Source organism: Peromyscus eremicus, chromosome 22 (assembly GCF_949786415.1).
Source record: "Peromyscus eremicus chromosome 22, PerEre_H2_v1, whole genome shotgun sequence".
Taxonomy (NCBI): Eukaryota; Metazoa; Chordata; class Mammalia; order Rodentia; family Cricetidae; genus Peromyscus; species Peromyscus eremicus.
Genome location: NC_081437.1, coordinates 41934342 through 41954506, shown reverse-complemented (window position 1 = coordinate 41954506; position 20165 = coordinate 41934342). Strand labels below are relative to the sequence as shown.

The 20165-nt window shown below is 47.6% G+C and overlaps 1 protein-coding gene across 2 annotated transcripts in view; it reads right to left on the bottom strand.

The window, feature by feature from the left end:
- Positions 1-2187: 2187 nt before the first annotated feature.
- Pxdn (peroxidasin) overlaps positions 2188-20165 on the bottom strand; it is a 77462-nt gene continuing 59484 nt past the window's right edge. For both annotated transcript variants that reach the window (XM_059248473.1, XM_059248474.1), the window contains 7 exons: positions 17293-18796; positions 14813-14947; positions 13868-14076; positions 8518-8638; positions 8120-8249; positions 5259-5372; positions 2188-4331 (listed from right to left, as the gene is read on the bottom strand). In XM_059248473.1, coding sequence (XP_059104456.1) covers positions 4212-4331; positions 5259-5372; positions 8120-8249; positions 8518-8638; positions 13868-14076; positions 14813-14947; positions 17293-18796 — 2333 coding nt within the window. In that variant the 3' untranslated portion in view covers positions 2188-4211. The remainder of the gene's footprint in view (positions 4332-5258; positions 5373-8119; positions 8250-8517; positions 8639-13867; positions 14077-14812; positions 14948-17292; positions 18797-20165) is intronic.

Genomic DNA, 20165 nt, shown 5'->3' with positions numbered 1-20165 from the left:
AAGACATGGGACAATGATGTCAGAGGTTATTTTTCTTGTCGGGGAGTGCTTTTAACTGTGGGATAGTAAGAATAAAGTTGGGTCTATGTAAAGCACACTGAAAAATAAAACTTACCGTGGTACTTATGCTCAGCATTAGACAAAGTAAGAAAATATGATGATATGATTTGTCACTTACCCTCTCCTGACATCTACAAATCAATTTATAGTTAGTATTGAAGCAGTCACAATGGGATGAAGATGCTCAAAACCCACATCTCTCCTCAGTAACACAGCCACCAGTAATACAGCTGCAACTGCCACATGGCTTTCTTCAGTCCTAGAAGATCACAGGGTGCACTCAGAACAAAGGGGAGAGCCGCTTCATGGTCTTTATCAACTCAGAGAGACTTTTAGGACGTGATACAGAAAAACTGTGGAGAAGGTTCTGGGGTTCTCAACCTCAGCTTCCTTCCTGTGGAGTCCCACTTGTTTGAATAAAGAAAGCCAGACATTACAGTAACAGATATACAGAGTTGCCTTTAACAAATTCCCCAAACAGAAAACCAGCCATGATAGCGCTTCTGCAAACTTCTGAATTCACTCCTGCTGCCCACCATTGAAGGCTCTAGTCTGGGTTTAGGAAGTTAAAAAAAGTTAAATATATACAGATTTGGTGTGTGTGTGGTGGTGGGGGGTGGTAATAGGTGTTGGTCAGAGGACTTGTGGGAGTCAGTTCTCTCCTCCTTACATGTAGTTCCCAAGGATCAATGATCAAACTCAGGCTGTCAGGCTTGGGGACAGGTGCTCTTACCCCCTGAGTCACGGCACTAGGAGAATGACGGTCATGTGAATATAGATGAATGGGATGGTTTCAGCTGAACAGTAAAAAACACTCCACATCTGAAGAAGTAAAAATGCAGTGATGGTTCAGGGTCCCTGTCAGTCAGCAGGGTGTCAAAGGAAAACCCGGGACCGGCTGGCCAGCCACCATACAGGACCAGGGCTTATTTTGCTCTTAGGCTCTGCTAACACTGGGCCCAGCTGGCCTTGTGAGATCTGTCTGCCTCAAAAAGATTAAGCAGAATGGAGGCTTAGCTATGCTACATCTACCATTCTGGGGAGGATAAAAGAGCAGCAGGAATTTTCATGTGATTCTTAGTGGCTGCAAAAGTCAGTTTTAAGCTCCTGACCTCATGTGAACTGAGTGTGTCACAGCCTGTGGTTTACACGTGGGAAAGCTGTCTCACCAGGACAGTGCAGCAGAGAATCCCACACATCCTCTCCCACAGCAAGGCATGTTTGTGGAGTTTCTCATTTATTTCTGAAACAATCTGGCCACTTAGAAAGCTTAATGCAAACCACTGAGAGATGGCTCCAAGTGTTTGCCACATAAGCATGAGAACCTGAGTTCGGATCCCCAGCACTCCTGTAAAAAGCTAGGAACAGTGGTATGTGGAGATGGGAGGATCCCTGGGGCTTGTTGGCCAGCCGGCCTAGTCTAATTAGTGAGCTCCACAGTCCATGAGAGAGACCCTGTCTCAAAAACTAAGGTGGATAGCGCTCAAGGAAGACACCTTTCTCTGACCTCTGGTCTCCACACATATGAACATGCACACACACATAAACATACACAAATTTAATGCAGTTAAGTTTCCTTCACATCACATCTTCCTTTGGACGATAGTTAGATGAACAGCAATGATCTTCTCCATTATAAAAACAACCTCAATTTCTTGCTTCCTTCGGAGCAGCATGCCTCCCAAACCCGCTGCCCAGGTTACCTTGGTTGGGCTGAAGGCCACACACAAGCACAAACACATGGAAAAATGTTCAACATTGGTGGTGCCATGGGACCGGCATGATCTTTATTCCTGTTCTGGGAAGAACATAAGCTACCCACCCTCCCTACCCCCTCCCAGGGCCAAAAGCACTGTGCATTTCCTGAAAAAGGAACATACTGGACCACATGGAAATGCTGGAGGCTTGTCCCAGGGGCAGAACCCATATAACATCCACCTGGCTGTGTCCCCCCTATCTCAGAAGGAAGAGTCTCTCTCTTAACTACACACCTCCCATTACCTTTTCCTTTTGTGGCTCACAGTGTAGCTCTGGGTTTTTGTGTAGGATTGAGTCCCTTCCTCATACTTCCACATCATTTAGCAAGCAAGTTATTGTTTGCATCAAAGCAAAAAGAACATTCCCCACTTGACAACGTGGCCCTTTTATTTGAACTGAAAGGGTATCATTACAAAGTGCAAACACCTCTTTGGTAATGTACTGAATACAAGGAACATAAAATGGCATTTGGCTGTTGGCAACAGTCAGAAAAGTAAATATGTACATTGCTTTGTATCACAGAAGCCCAGTGCAGCGGCTAATCAGAAAGGTTGTCTGGGCACTGCCCACTGCCTGACCAGTGACGCTATAACATCAAAATGGAGATCTGCAGACACCTTGGTTTGAATTACAGAAATTAATGTAAATCACAGCCAGCTTCCTTCACAGGATCAGAGAACAAAAACCCTTGACGCCGGTCTCGGCACCATGTGCACTTGTATGCCTTGGCACAAGACATACTCCAGGGCGCATGTGAAATACCAGCTACCCAGGACAGGGCTCTCTTGCCATTTCTATGTCTGAGCAACTACATGGCCATCAGATTTCAGATGGCACAGTTATGTCTCCTACTTCACAGAAGTCTATTCTGAGATCTCATCACGAAGTTCAGTTTAATATTTCACAAATTTCCATCCCTGCTGGACCACCGGGCTTCTGAATATCATTAGCAACAGGAGGGTAAGGCAAGGTGACCACTTTTACATACACAATGTGGCGAATCCACGGTGCACACACCCATGCTGGGATGCTGTCTTTGCTCAGCAGCCTTACACATGTGACTTTGTGTCTATCTCTGGGAAGGTAATCATATCAGCATAAGGGTCACACATAGACTGTACCAAAATGGCCTCACTGCTCAACACAAGCCAGAGGCTGCAAGGAGCTGAACATCACCTTACCCAGCGATGGGCTCCCTATAATGGCACCCATTTTGCCCTTCTCAAACCGGCACTGACTTGTCTGTGTCCTTGAGGTCTTCCTCCCTAGCCCTTGGTCAGATGACGCTCTTGATGTATGCACATGGCTAGCATACAGTGCTGGGCACATCAGTGTATATAGGGTGAGACCTGCTTGTTCAGGGGAGAGTCCTCAGAACCTTGTGAGAATAGAATGGAACATTTTGGTCAATTAAAAACAAGAGACTATGAGGTATAATAGTTGCTTTTCACTGAATTAAAAAAAATCTTTTGCATAGTGGAAATAATTTTTCTAACATCTAAAATGGGCAAATTTTTTTATAAAGCATCATGCAATAAAAAATGAGGTATTGGGATTTTTTTTTCCTTTAAAGCATTCACACAATGTGATTTCAGACATTCAGGCTCTGCCTGCCTGCCACCTATTGAAGGGGCCTGGAAAGCGAATCACCCTCTCTACACTATGGTCAGGAACCAAGACAGGTGGTGGCTGTAGACCCACCCTGCCAATGCAAGGGGCCGTTCAGGTCACTGGATGTGGCATGGGACCAAAGGATTTCACATTCAGTTTACAGCAAGGCAGTATTTACACACATTCTAAGTGGAAACAAGATCATTTCTAAATGTGGCATAATAATTTGATAGTCATGTGTAGAAGGGCTGACATGGTCCCAAGATGCAGGATTGTATTGGGATTGTGGTCAAATATTGAAGAGCCTTGAAGGTGAAGACAACAGACACGAAGGAATGGTAGGAGGAAGCCCTGGTGTTTCTGTGGGGATTGTTGGCCTGGGAAGTTATTTTAAAAGATCCTGTTCCATTTGCCAAATGCTTCTGCTTAAATGAAGCCTGTCAAAGGCCTTCTGCCTCAATTAAACAGATGTGGCATCATCGAGCAGAAGCAATGTAGGAACCCACATGTCTTAACTGTGCGATTTAATAGTAGCACCAATTTTTCATTTAAAAATAATTAAATAAGAACCTGAGAAGTCTAACATGAAGTGAGGACCAGAGCCACTCCTGCCTACTCGATTTCCTTCTACAAACACAGCCCGGGCTGCTTCAGTGATGACACAGTGGAGGCCCTGAAATGTCTGGAATTCCAACTTATCCTGTGGTCTGAAGTTCCCCATGTTGCCACCTAAGCTCACAAGGATTCTGCGGACCAGCTTCGAGGCGCTCAGTTCAGGAACACTAAGGCTTTTCCTCTGCAGTGCTCCTGAAGCAGACCGGACAGCAAGCACCTTCCAGTTTCACGGGCTCTGGGCAGGCTGCAGGCTGGCAAGTTTCCACAAAGCAGGTGACCTGACCATTCTGAAGAAGGGAGAAAGAGTCTTGTCACATTCTTGAATCCTCTACGGGGCATGATCCACACGACCCCTGCCCCAGGATGGTGCCCCATGCTTCTTTTCCTCATCCCCCACCATCAGTCTCTGTGCTTGGCTCTCTCCTCTCCCGGGGTTGCGACTAAAGACACTTGGAGCCTTTAAGCTATAAATACATCCCCTGGGGGATCACATTGCACACCTTGTACTTTTCCCACTGCCCTCTAACCCTACACTGTGGGGCCCAGGATCAAAAGACTGAGCTGTCCCACCCCAAGTCTCCCACTGCATTCTGCCGGGAAGGAGAATGAGACCCGAGAGAAATGGTCTTCTCTGCAAAGAATGCTGACTCCTCTAGCTTAATCTTCACTAGCCAGGCAACCCATGAATGCTTGGAATACCCTGCACTGTTCCGGCAAAGGGATGAACCCTGTCCCCTGCTAGACAAGAGGTGATGATCTGGATTGGTCCTCATCTCTGCTGCCCTGCCTTCTGGCTCTGTCCCAAGTATACTGCTGCCAGGGCTTCAGGGGAACCTCTGCTCACAACTAAGGTATATCCCTGGCCTATCTGTCACCTCTTCCCCAAAATGGACCATGTGCCCTTAGTATTCTCTGTAACTAATATCCCAGGCTAGACCTGGACAGAGACAGTGAGGATAAGGGGGTGAATGGAACAGCCAGCTCTGGGAGGAAGGGTCATGAGCTGTGGAGCTTTCAGGTTCCCAGGTGTGTGTATGTTCCTTGTACACCATTAGAAGCTAGGGTGGTTCACACAAATGCCCCCATGTGCTCTCTCCAGCTTATGAGGGGAAACCAGGGTTGAGGATTGGGGCCAGCAGGACCTCACTCTGACACCTGGGCCACCCACTTTCCAAACATGATGGGCATGAACACAGAACTGACCCCATACTCACTTTGCACTCACAAACTGTGCATGTGTCTTTTTTCCACTTTGTGTTGTTGCTGTGGGATTCACCACTGTCATCCACACACTCTGTGGTGCTGAGCCGAGACTCCAGGCTGGTTATCTACAACAAGGCATAGAGCAGTGCAAGTTGGTGGAATAAACCTCAACAACTATGCTCATTACAACAAGTGATAGGAACCACAGCATTTTAAATCAGTCTACTTCCCATGTGGATTTCAACCTCAGCCCCTGAATTTCCCTGACCTACCTACTGAGCACAAGACTGTGGGATGTCTTTCTGTATGCTATGAATATGTGTTGCTCTAATTGGTTGATAAATAAAGCTGCATTGGCCTATGGCAAGGCAGCTTAGAGGCAGGCAGGAAATCCAAGCAGATATAAGGAGAGAAGAAAGGAGAGGAGGGGGAGATGCCTAGCTACCACCAAAGGAGCAGCAAGATGCCAGCAGATCAGTAAAGCCATGGCCACATGGCAAAACACAGATTAATACAAATGGGTTAACTTAAGATGAAAGAAGCTAGCAAGAAGCCTGCCATGGGCCATACAGTTAGTAATTAGTATAAGCCTCTGAGTGATTATTTTATTTATCTACCTACTTATTTATTTATTTATTTATTTATTTATTTATTTATTTATTTATTTATTCATTCATTTATTCATTCATTCATTTACTTATTTTGTTTTTCAAGACAGGGTTTCTCTGTGTAGTTTTGGTGCCTGTCCTGGATCTCGCTCTGTAGATCAGGCCAGCCTCGAACTCACAGAGATCTGCCTGGCTCTGCCTCCTGAGTGCTGGGATTAAAGGCATGTGCCAACCAGAGAGTGACTGTTTTATAAATGGCTGCAGGACCTTGGGACCGAGAAACATGGGACCGTGGAGCCGGGTGGGACTGGAGAACTTCCAACTACAGCACAGTGTGGTCCCCAGTCCACACTGGAGCAGAGCACAGAATCTTGTGCAACTCTGTGAGCCCCCTTGGCACTAAGATTATTCTGTTGTCTTTGTATTAGGATGACTATACTCCTAACAGTCTAAATCCTAACTGGAATTTAGTTAGCCAAAGAGTTATTCACTATAAGATACGTTTTAGCATTTCCTAACAAAACAAAACAAACTTCTGTAGTCATAACTCACTAGCATAACTTACGATTTGGTTAACCCTCAACATTCCTACTTGAGGCCATGAAGAAAATTAGGAAGTGAAGAGTAACCTGGGCATCAGTGGCTGACTCTGAGTTAATTCAAAACCCAGAAAAGCTAAGGACAAAGGTGGCTATGATCTGGATGGCCATCAGCATTGATGAGCCATAGGCATCAGCACAGACTGTCTTGCAGGGATTACAGGGAAGGGCCGAAATCGCCTGAGCTGCCTGTACAAAGGCCATTCTATATTATCAGGTCTGCTGGCATCTCCAGCCAAGAAGTCCTGCCCCTATGACTGCAGGCAGAACGTAAATGATGGTACCATGGACACTAAGTTCATGTGGCCTACCTAGACCAAGAATGGATCTGAAGGACACCTGTTCCCATCAGTATCCCGAGGTCTCCTTGGGTTGGTCTCACCTTCTCCACCCGAGCCAGGAGTCCCCAGTACCACCCACTCGGGTGCTTTGGGACAAAACAAGCTGGGTGATGGAACACACAGAGGTGGAGCCCTGTGCCTGCAGGGCAAGGCTCAAGCAGGAGTAGAGGCCATTGGAATGGCTTCTGTGTCCAGAAAGGAGTTTGGGTTACATGAGTCTCCTCTAAGCTATCACCTGAGTAGCCTTGGGATAGAGACAGAGCCAGACTCAAGAATCCCACAAACCAGTCACCAACGTCAGACTACCTCCTGGGACACACTCCACACCACCCAGGACACTTCTTTGTCCCATAATTCAGGTACATACACTTCTGTTCTTTACTATCAAGCGAACAGACCTCCTGTGTCTAGCCTGAGGTCCCAGCCTCCACTTTTTGAAACAAGGCCTTTAGTAATTGAACATAGAGCCTAGGAGAAGCAGAGCAAAGTTCCTTACGCAGAAGGAGAGGAATTTACCTATAGGTCCTCAGCCGGGGCTGTGGTGTGTAGCCCTGGTACCCTGCCATGCAGCCTTGGTGAGTCTACCATCCCTGACTAGGCTCCTGAAGGAGTCGCTTACCAGCAGGAATTCAAGTTTGTCTTCCCCCACACCTCTTCCTCTGGCTGTGCCTGAGTTTTCTGGGACTTTGTGTCAATTCCAGTTATAGCCTCTCGGCCATATTCCGTGGCAGGGTGTCCCAAATTTAGAGACATCAACTGTCCACCGGGCCCAGTGCCCCAGTTGTGGCAGTTTGAATGAGCTGCCCCCTAATAGTCTTGGGCAATTGTTTCCCAATTGTGTAGGGAGGCTGAGACGGTGTGGCCTTGTTGGAAGAAGTACATTACTGAGGGTAGACTTTGAGGTTTCAAAGCCCCCAACCATCACTAATTTCCTCTCTCTGTTTTGTGCTTTTGGTGGAAGATGTGAGTCCTCAGCTTCCTCCTGCTACTGCCATGCCTTCACCCACAGCCATGGACGCTAACTTCCTGAAACTGTAAGCACAGAGAAACTCTTCTGGAAGTTGTCTTGCTCGTAGTGTTTAATCACAGCAATAAAAATTAAAAAGTACCTAACACACAATCCACAGAGAAGCATGAAGACAAGAGTCCTGTGCAGCCTAGCTAGCAGCAAGCTAGAGATAAGCAAGCTACACAAATGGCCAGTCCCCGGAAGGTGAGGGCAAAGTCAATACCTTCACCATTACCCAGAAATGTAAGGCCTCTTGGGGGGTGCTGGTGAGAGGTCCAAGGAGGTGAAGACGGCATTGGCTCGGGCCAGCCTTACCTGTTTCCTGAGGTCTGTGATGACATTTTGCATTTCCAGAATAAATGTCTTTAAATCATTAGTCTCCGGTCCTTCCGAGTGCTTACGGGTGGCTGATGTGGTATTGCTAAGATGTTTGCCATATTTCACACTAAGGGGCAAGGAGGAGATTCAGAGTGTCACTGCTCAGGTCTAAGCCAGTATTCCTAAGTGCATCCCTCTCTTCTGTAGAGTGCCCAGCCTAGCACACTAAAGCCCAGCACTGTCAAATAGGACACAGGCCTTGTCTACTCTGTACTCTGGACACCTCTGCTTTAGCCAACCCAGGCTACAACTGAGCTCAAAACAACAGCAAGACCTTAGCCTGTGGCAAAGACCCACAGTCACTAGGACACTTCGCAGACAGCACCAAAACTCACCTTAGTGCCTTTGGCCGCCTGGCTCTCTTGGTGGGCTTGTCCTCCTCATAGCTGAATTCCAGAGACCGTCTGCCACGGAAATGGTAGGAGAAGGCATTGAACTGTCCCCTGGTCCTGCAGTCTGGTGAGAAAGCAAAAAGGGGCAATCAGTGACAGATGATGCTAATGTAGGATAAATTTACATCTTGTCAAGTAGAAGCTATTTTTGTCACACATCATCTCCCCTCCCCCTTCAGTTAGGACATCTGTGATGCCAGGCAGTGCCTAAAAAGACTCATAGATAGAACAGTGGGTCTGTTAGTCCAGTACTTAAACCTGCTAACAGCTGCAGCAAGTCTCCCTGAGGACAAACCACCTTGGACCAGAGCACCCCGGGTGACCACTGTGCCCTCCTGCAGCCCACACATGGAGACTTGGAGCACTTCACCATCATAATCTAAGTCCTCCTGCCCTTCTCCAATGGTACCCTGTCCCTGAGACCTCACGATCAGCCCAAATCAACCTGCAACAAGTCCAGGCAATTTCCTTGCCCTGGTTGAGGCTCCATCCCAAGCTCCAGATATGGGGAGGAACCCTATTCTCTCTCACCTAAGCCCCATCTACATTATTCATTAAAGCCACCCATTTTTACACAAATCTTATGTCTCCTTTCTCCCCTAAGAATAGCCCAGCCCAGAAGAAAGCAAAGGCCAAAGGCAATCTTCCAAATTCTCAAGTCCTGTGACCCTACTAAAGTAAACATCCTACAAGACAAAGGCAAAGGAGAAATAAGCTGAGGTCATGTGCCTGCCTGCTTCTGGATGAGCGTATCTAAGATTCTGATGTCTATGGCTAGAAAAGGAAGGAAGTGTTCCAGCTAAATCAAGCCTTCACTTCTGAACTTGTTATCACAGGTCATTATCTGACCCCAGTCAAGCTGGGTTAAATTTGCCCTATCCAACAATCAGAGCAGATAATGCAGCTTGTTAGATGGCTCCAAGGACCTAAACCAGATCCACGGCAGCTTGGACTTCCAGTGCCATATATACTTCCTGTACTCCCCAGTCTTCATCTTCCTGAAAACTGAAGCCAGGCCAGACAAGCCTGAATATTCTGGAAGAGGGTGATTCTCCCTCATAAAGCCTTGCCCTAGATTATTTGAAAACAACAACAAGGCAAGGTGGGCCTCATATGAATGGACTGTACCCAGGGACCCTGACCTAAGCACTACACATAGATGGGTTCTGGGAATCCAGGGCCACGTGTTTGCCACGGATATTCCAGCTCTCCCTCAGGCACAGAGCAGAGCTGGGCTACACTACTCTGCCTGACTTTTCTCAGCTGCATGCACCCTGATTCTAGTGCAACCCCACACACAACACCGCTGCCGCCGCCGCCGCCGCCGCCGCCGCTGCCGCTATGGAAGCAGCCATGTTCACAATGCAAATGTACCAAACCATGGTAACACCTGCAAAGCTTTGTGCATACAGGAGACCTGTGCTCCAAACCTGAACCTCACCTGGAACACCTGCCCTGCCTAAGAATGGTTCTCCACCCAGGGCCTTGCACAACAGGAAGAGCTTGGTGCAGAGGAGGAGAATATTCAGATTCTAACTGAACCCACGTTTGTAACCCTCCTCACACTCAAAGTGTCGAGTCAAACATTTTAAATAAGTAACTTGAATCACTGTCACTGGTCACAGGACCCTGTGCTTCCTGCTACGGTGTGCCAAGAGGAACACAGTTCTTTGTGCCTCGATCTTTGCCCCAATGTTGTGTTTAACCTTTAGGGAAAGGTCAGACAAACCTACATGGAGGGAAACCTACCAAAAGGACCCAGATGGAAACAGACTAAGAACTCTTCTTGGATACAGGAGCCTGGGAACATTCAGGTAAAATTAAGTGAGGTGGAACCTGTCATGAACTAACATCATTGGGAAAATAATAGAATTCAAACAGGATCCAAAGCTTAGGTAACTATTTTATTTATGCTAAATTTTTCAATTCAGATTATAATTAAATAGATTATTTAGGGGCACGGTAGCGGGAAATCTGCAACTCCCTAGGCTCGTTTAGAAAAACTTCTGTGTTTTATTTATTTATAGACAATACATACTTGTGCACACATAAAAGTATAAGTAAATATGTAGAAAATGTTAACACAGTTAGTGAATCTGGGTGAAATATTTAAATTCTTTTTAGTATTTCAATCATTACTATAATATTTCAAATTGCATATGTGGGAGTGTGCACATGTGTGTAAATATGTATGAAATCCCTCAGGATGCATCAGTCCCTAGAAAGAGGCTGCAGTTCCCACATCCAGTAAAAAGAAACGGACACTGCCCCACCCCAGAAGCAGCTGCTGCAGGTTCTGAGGTGCATGTGTGTTGCTCTAGGGGCAACTCCAGAGCGTGATACTTTCATGAGCTTTCTTCAAAGCTGAGTTGAAAGAACAGGGTCTGGGAAGACGGCTCAGTAAATAAAGCCCTCGCTGAGCAAACAGAAGGAGTGGAGTTTGAATACCTAGAGCAGGCTGGCTAGCTAGACAAGCCGAATGGTCAACTCAAGATGTTAGATGTCCATCTCTGGCCTCGACATGCCAACTGCACCACATGCATGTGCATCTGCACACATGCAAACACACACAAGCTATGCAAGCACACACCACACACACATCCAAAAAAAAACCAGCAACCAACATTTTCTTCCTGCAGGATTTAGAAATGAGTTTGAGCTGAAACAGAAACCAGTAAATTTAGAATCTTAAAGATCTTCTGGGGTTGGACTGAGCCTGCTATTTTAAGAGACACAGTATCTGGAAGAAGCTGTGTCGGCAAGAACTTTGGGCACCGAGCATCTGCAGTAGCTGGAACAATGGAAAAGATTGGGGGCACATGCCAAGACAAGGCCTGCCTCAGAGACGACCTCTTCCAGGACTGTGGATATTTTTAAGTAAACAGTGAAGGCTGGCTCTGTTCTGTAGCAGAAGGGGATCTGGTCGTGTTATCAGAAAATAGAGGCTCTGTATCTGGAAATCAGAACGGGCCTTGCACACTATTTTCAAGACAACAGGTTCCTACAAACAGAATGAAATCCTCTGCCATCCTTGCAGGAAAGTATTTAAACTGAAAAAAAAAAAAAACAAAAAAAAACAAAAAAAAAAAACCTATGAGAGTTTAAAACAAAAAAAGAAGCAAAAGCAGAACAAGTTCCCACAATATGAGCACAAGAAGCACAAGAAGAGCAGTCACTTAGTACTGGGTACACAGTAAGCACAATGTCCTTTATGTGAATTCTCTCTCTCTCTCTCTCTCTCTCTCTCTCTCTCTCTTTCTCTCTCTCTCTCTCTCTCTCTCTCTCTCTCTCTCTCTCTCTCTCTCTCTCACACACACACACACACACACACACACACACACACAGAGAGAGAGAGAGAGAGAGAGAGAGGGAGAGAGAGAGAGAGAACACAATACATACATATATACAAACATATGGGGGAGAGGCAGACAAACAAATCAGATTGGGCAAACCACATGATCATACACATTCACATACAGATACGCCCCACCCCCACCCTCACCACACATCCTCTTAGGATGTTAAATGCAGCTTCAAAAGTCAACCTCATTTTAATAAATACCCTGGGTGACTACTTTAGGAGAAAAATAAGAGATAACCATAGTTCTGAACTCTGTGTGCCTCTTTTCTTCTATGTGCCCACCTTCTTCAGGGCCTCCAAGGGGTAGGGCAGGGCTGAGGACCAAGTGTGCTGCTCCATGTGTGGCTGGAGCATCCATCCTGAGTCCTCTTCTCACCACAAACATATGTCACTTGGCTTAGGTTATAAATGCCCCCAGCTTGATTATGTATGGGGTTCTGATCATAGTTTGGATAAAGCCAAAAATGCACTCAAATTAGAAACTGGAAACTGAGGTTAACCAAGAGAGGAACTCGAGAATGCAAAGTGGGAAAGAGACTGCAGAACAGTCACCACAGGAAGCCCGTGGCTGCTAGAGCTGTGAGGGTAGCCCTGTGTGTGAGGTGGACAGACACCACAGGGAGTAGGCCTCCCCAGGCAGACTGGGATGTACTGCACTGTAACACGAATTGCAAACAGTCTTATTAATAAAAAAAAACCTGGAGCCAGGTACTGGGGTGAAAACTGAAAGATCAGAGAACCAGAACAAGCCACAGACAACCTCATCTCGCCAACTTCTCAGCTGATCCTGTTTCCATGAATCCTCAGACTGAAAGCCTCTGTGTCCTCACCCCTGAGAGTCTCAGTTGAACTGCTGCTAAAAAGCCTCCTGGTCCTTTTATATTCCTTTCTGCTTCCTGCTATCACTTCCTGGGATTAAAGGCGTGTGTCCTTCCGAAGCAAAGACATGAGATCTCCAGTTCTGTGATTAAAGGTGTGTGCCACCACTGCCTGTCTCTGTTTCCAGTGTGGCCTTGAACTCACAGATCTCTGCCTCCTGAGTGATAGGATTAAGGGTGTGTGCCACCAGTGTCTGGCCTCTATGTCTAATCTAGTGACTGGTTCTGTCCTCTGATCTCCAGATAAGCTTTATTGGGGTGCACAAATAAAGTATCACCACACTGTACAGACTTCATTATGAGGCTTTCCACCCCTAACATCAAGACCTCTCACACCTGTAGGTTACTCTCTACCTCCTCAAGAAGAGAGTCCAGAGCTCCTTTCTCTGGCTATAAGTTACAACAGGGTATCAGCACAACATGGGTTGCTTGTTATGCTTCCTGAGGAGCTATTTATCATTCTTTGAGGCTGTGATTCATGGGACCAACACACAAGTACCTGAATGTAGCTGTACAAAAGGTTCAATGTTAGATATGCAATAAGGACACACTCAAGTTTTGTTTCTTTTACACAGTATTTTGGTTATCAGAATGCAGCGCAGCCTAAGATAATAAAGTTAGTGATATCTTCACACAGGCATCTATGGTGATAATGCCATCAATAAACATGATGCACTGGCAGGAGGATGGAATGTGATGTTAAATGCATGGTATTTATGCTCACACATGGCTCAGTGGCTGGTGTGTGCCCCTACCGTGCTGAACTTTTATCAGCATTTCAGTGTACACCTATTTAAGGTGGTAAAGTGGCACACTAACCTTGGGTGCCTCTGTGTCTCCTAAGTTCATCACGAGGCAGTGTGGAGGTGTAGAGTTACCAACCTATATAGCCTAGGCTGAAGGATATATGGTGCCTTCAGGATAGGACTTCTTGACATTTATCTCTCAGACCACGTAACCACTCACCAAGCAAAGCAACCACAAATAATGACCATATCAAGGGCCAGAGCAGCAAAGCATGGGGAGACATGCAAGAGGGGCTGGCACCACGTACCTTCACAACAGTCCTGCCACACTCGCAGGTCCACTCTGGGGATGTCCTCACAGCTGCCATAACCATGTGGGAATTCTGCCACCCTGAACACATCCTGCTGCACACGGGTGATATTGTCTGAGTTGTCACATAGGATCCTAGCCAAGGATGTCTGCTTGAGCTGAGTCAGCTGGGCAGGGGAGAACACGCCCGGGTTCTCGTACCACAACCTGTACTCCAGAGATGACAACAGGGTCAGCTGGGTCAGCAGCAGGCAGGGAGACAGCTAGCTGGCCACAAGGATCCAAGATAAGAATGTTCTTCCAACATGGAAATCACTGATTCCATTAACAGAAATAAAAAAACAAACAAACAAACAAAAAACAAACCAAAAAATGACCCAGACATTGCTCAAATTCTCACCCAATAAATGTGAGAAAAGCAAAAAGCCCCAGCATATAAGAAACGGTACATTTGCCCATCTGGATAGAAAGAAAGAAGATGGGCTACTTTTCAAAAGAGATGGATGGCTAAACTTCTGACTGAACTCTCAGCCATAGGTCTGGCCAACGTTCCCATTCACTAAAGTAAACTAACATTGTTAGAATGAAAAGAAGTCTTGCCACAAGCCACAAGCCCCAGTTAGGTGGTACGGTGCACAGCTGCAGCAGAAGACTTGCCATGAGTGAGGCCAGCCTGAGATATACACTGAAAGCCTATCTCAAAAATCCAAACAAAACAAACATCAATGTTCTAGTCCTTCTGAGTGCCGCCATGAATAGCCAAAAGGCTTCAGAGACCAACAGCTCCTGGGACTCAGTGTGTTAGCTGGAAAGGATAGGGTGTCAGGCAGCTACAGGAGGTACAGAGGCGTCGGAAGGGCAGCAAGTGGGGAGGGGTCCTCACCGTCATCTGTCCTGAGTCCAGAACAACCATCTAAGTACAGCAAGGTTCTCCAGCACCCACCTGTCTCCATCCCGCAGGCGTCGGAACTGTGTGCTGAGCAGGCACATGAGTGTGGGCCCCAAGCGGCTGCCAGGGACCAAGTCTTCTACCATGAGGGCCGGGAACAGATCAATGTTGAGAGTTGAACCATACAGCCTGGAACAGACAAGGAGGAAGTCAGGTCTGCCCAGCACAGGTGCCTGGGATACGAAACACAGCGAGTATTTCATATCCACACATTCTCCAGATTTTTACTGAATAAAGAGAGCTCACCAGTATTTCTTTAAAGCATATTTAATGATATTTTTTAAAAAAATTCCTTTTTTGTTATATACACAAATACACACAGACACAGACACAGACACAGACACAGACACACAGACACACACACACACACACACACCTTACAAATGATTTGAAAAGCCAAAAATAGATAATAAAATTAAAACGTTCTTTCCTGTGCTTCAGGGAGAACCATCTAACTCCACAAGGCACACCTACCTATCTTCTTCCCTAAGTATATGAACAATGAGTAGCCGTATTTGAAAATAACAGGAATTGGCCTTACCATATATTGAAATGTACTTGTCAAAGGAAACACTGGTTAATTAGATAGGGTAGACATCTAACAAGAAGCTTACATATTTGAAAATGTTTAACAAAGCATTTTCACCAAGTCCTCCAAGTTCCAGGAATATATGTTCATACAGAAAGAAACAACAATGCCTATAGACCTTTCTTTTCTACGCTTGTTCAATTTCCCAAGAGATTACAAGGCAGCAGGTGGTCTTGGTTCCGACTGCTGCTAGAGACTCTGCTAGAGCATGAAATAGCATCTTCCACCCCCTGGCTCCATTCCCCAGCAGGCTTGGAACGACAGCGGAATACCCTACCATCTAGCTGTGACATGCTATTGAAAAGATATTCATTCATCTTGTGAGTGGAATAAATGTGTTCTCACTTAAGCTGGCATCCAGCTTTGCAAGCACAAACTGTGCTCATTGTCTGATGTCCAGGGACAAGCATGCTGGACTAAAGCCTCCAAGACCTTAAGAGAAGCCACCTGACATGGGAGCCTGGAGGGTTGCTGGTCTTGCTCCACAGGCACCAGATACCAGTGCCTCCTCAGGATACCTGCTCCTTGTCCTCCACCCTCCCACTCATAAAGGGATGGCAGGAGGCTGAAGGATATCCAATTCAGGCCTGCTGGGGATGGTCTCCATGACACTACAAAGCTCTCTCACTCAGGGGCCTGGGGACCCGGACTGTGTAGCTTACAGGACGCACACCAGGGAGAGAAGCCCAGATTCAGCCCAGCTCTTCATCCCCAGGCTGCCCTGAAATGTAAAACTTCAACAGGCTGCCAGTACAGTAGACGGCAGCTGCTGTCCCTAAGGTCTGCTGAAAATCCTGACAGCCCTGGATTTTGTTGCCATTCATCTCTCCTCCTGTTTATGTCTCATTTTTCCTCTTGGTAATGGGTTCACAGAAAAAAAAAATTGATGAGTAATTCTGTGTGTGTTGTAGGGGTGGGGTGGGGGGTAAGCATTGTCTTTGCCAGGGGTCTCTCCCCTGCAGCCAGGCCAGGATCACCATCTCCAGCAGCAGTGGCAGGATTACCAGAAACTAAGGAGTTCTGAAATATTTTGGCAATTAAAAAAAAAAAAAAAAAAAAAAAAAAAAAAAGACTGGGAAAGTCATCTGTGGCCATCTGGATAGGAACACAGGGGGACGCTGAAGCACACGAAGTACAGTCAGTGAGCATAAATCCCAATTAAGCATAACGGTGACAAAAAAAAAAAAAATACACGGTTCCCACGGAGAACTCATATGCTTCCCTTGCCAGTAATCGAATACTATTATGTAAACGAATTGGATCACAGAGGGCAGAGCAGCGCTCATTTAGAAACCACAGCGGTATCTCACAAAAAGAGAGCCCTTCCATAGATCTTCGGGTCTGAACAGCTCCCAGGAGGCAGAAGAAGCCTGGCCCTAGGTGAAGTGACCCAATCCTGGGCAGACCTGGGCCTATCCTCCGAGTGGTGGGATATTCGTCGCCCTTCGAAACTTGCCCGTTTGTTGTCCAGCTCTCCTCTTCCATGAACAACGGCCACTTGAGTAAGCATAGGGGGCTACAGACCGAGCCAGCCCCAGGAGGCCGGCCAGTCTGATGCCCACTTGACACTGACTCTTACCTGTCCTAGCCAGTTAAATACAACTCCTATCTCAACACTCAACAGAAAACTTCTTGCAGCTTACAAAGTCCACCACCTGGGCACAGAGAGGCTGGCAGACATGCCTCTACCCAACACGAGGCTCACTGTAGCATCCCAGACAGCAGGCTGCCAGCTGTCTAATCTCAGCCTCCACGGATTTCTCTCACCTGACCTTGAGCTTCCACGGAAACTTGAACCCAGTGATGGTAACACCACGGTTCACAGCCAAGATCACCAGGCATCCACACATCTTTAATGAAAGTGCCCCAGCTGACCAGTACTCACCTCTGCAGCTTCTCCCGGATCACGGGGCTCTTGATCTCATTTTTCAGGTCCTCAAAGGTGTAAGCGGCCGACAGGTTGCAGTAGACCCTGTAGTCATGGTAGGGTGGGATCCCATGGTCCCGGCCTCGCTGGATATTTATGGCGGCCAGGTCAAGGGCCACTGTGTGCGCCATGGAGAACAGCCTCTCTGTGAGCTCCGTGTTCAACAACTGGGAGGGAATGCGCATCTTGCCTGCCACGCCAAATAGCCCTCGGAGAAGTGGGTCGATGCCTCCCTCGTTGACAATCCGGAACGGTGAGAAGAAGGCCTTGTGGAGGGGCACGTGGCCCTGGGGGATGGGCTCAAAGTTCTCATCCAGACGGTAGAGCACAGGGTTGATCAGTGTGTGGCCAAACCTGAAGGCCGCCGTGGCAAAGGCATTGAAGATGCCAGCATTGACACTGGGGTCGTATCCCCGGTACTCGCCGAGCATCTTCATGCCCACCTCCCCCAGGATCTTGGGTAGCCAGTGCCGGTAGGTAATGTGCTGTATCTCTGCCCCCACGATCTTGCGAGTCTCGTGGTAGACAGTGTCCCCATCCCAGTGTGGGTTCAGCTTTAGCAGCTCTGCTGCAATGCGGTTGTGCTCCCGGAACCACAGCGTGTGCATGCTCGTCAGGCCCAGCTGCTCATTAGCGCGGTGGTCCCCAGCCAGAAAGCATGGTATCGGGCTCTCATTCTCATCACGGGTGCACTCGGTGGGCGGCCCCGTGGCAAAGGGAAGCAGAGGCTTGCCAGACCTCTGCACGATGCCCTGACGCAGCAGGCCACGATGGCTAGCCAGGTCCCGGATGCTGCGGGCTTCATGGTCTGTGCTGCCATACACGTTGGATGCATCGATGTAGGAAGTGAGCTGGTTGATCTGCTCCCGAGGGTACACAGAGTTCATGAGCAGGGATGTCATGCCACTGCCGCACACAGGGCTGGATCGCACAAAGAACATGCAGCGGGCCCCGCTCCGCACGCGGGGGTCGTTGGGGGGAATCATGACGGAGAAACAGGGAGGGTCATTGCTGCACACATTGCTGCAGTGCTGGCCATCAGAGAATCGAGCCTGGCTCAGGGCCACCACTGTAGAGTCCAGGTCATGGTCAAGGAACTGGCCCCACTGCATCAACATGTGCGTAAACTGTTCATCAGGGGTGATCACCTCTGTCCCAATCAGTGTGGTGGACACCAGGCGGGGCATGGGGAGTACGTGCCCATTGTACTGACGCTGGGGATTGATGCCACGGGGCGTGTTGAATCCGTTCTCATACACAGCCTTCAGCAGGCGCTCGAAGGCAGTCAATGAGGCGCCCCACATTGGGTGCTGCAGGTTGTTGCATGTGCCGTCATGCGTCCTATACTTCTGGTGGAAGCACATGTCTGAGCAGTTGTTCACACGGCGGTGTGCCGTGCAGCCCGACAGGTTGGCAATAAGGCTCAGGTACTGTGGGGACACCAGATCGTTGTAGTGGTAACCTGCAACACAGCAGGGTGGTACTGACTTCCACCAGCAGTGCAGACCACTGCCCTCAGTGTCTCAGCTGGTGCCTGCAGATGCTCTGGCATCTGATGTAGAATGTACCATCTGGCTCAGCTCACTGTTTGCTAATAGTTTCGATGCCCTACCATCAGGCCTATGGTACATACCACTGGTTCTCATAATGTGACTGGCTCTGTAAGGAGTGTCACATTCAGCGGTCCAAAGCCGAGGACCTTCAGCCTCACCTCATATTGCTTCACAGAACAGGCAGAGAATGTACCTCTACACCAGCCACAGGAGGTCCCCTCCTTATGGAACAGCTTCCCTGTGCCCATCCCTACACATTGCATTGACTACTATACACAAACGCCTTTTCTTCAGAAGCCATCCTATAGCCACCTGCATGTGTGACTCCTGCCATCCTCTCCAGTCTTCTGCCATCACCCTAGGACACTGTTCAAGACACTGGCCTTGAATTTCACAGAATCCATCACAAAACATAACCTCCAACCTGTCCAGCCAGGGGTAGGCTCCTACTGGGTTGGCGTCCTGATCAAGAACCTCGGACTGTCCACCAGCTACAGGAGAACTGCAGGCCTTGTTGGTCAGCAGCATGCCTCTACCAAGTGTCCATGAACTTCCTAAAGTCATCAAGCATAGCCACACAATGACCCCAGGATCCCATGCTCAGAGCTCAGTTTTATCAAATGCTGCCTGTAGACATTAGCACAGCCAAGGTGCTGTGGATTATGCTCATTGTTAATAACACATTGGTGGATGATAACCAGGCAAAAAGCATAGGCGGGGTGACCAGACTGAGAATGCTGGGGGAAGGAAAGACAGAGTGAGAGAGAGAGAGATGCCAGCCAGCCACCCAGGAAGCAAGACATGCTAGAGGACAGGTATAGCCACGAGTCATGTGGCAATACATAGATTAATAGAAATGGGCTAATTTAAATGTAAGAGCTAGTTAGTAATAAGCCTGAGCTAGTGGCCAAACATTTATAATTAATATAAGTCTCTGTGTAGTAATTTGGAAGTGGCTCCCAGAACGGGAAAACTCTGCTTACACCAAGGCCTTCACCTTCCTCACTATTCCTCCCCTGCAGAATATACCAGAGTCTTCAGAAAAGCCATCTGTGCATGTACACACCTGTACACACGCAATCTGGGGCCATGCTCACACGCTGACACTCATGTATGCACTCACACATGAACTCTCATAACTACACACACATATGCATGCACACTCACTCACAATGCTGCCTGCACACTCATATGACATGCCCCTATGCGAGATATGCTCATAGAGATACTTGCTCACACATGGGCACATTTACATTCACATATGTGCACATATTCAGG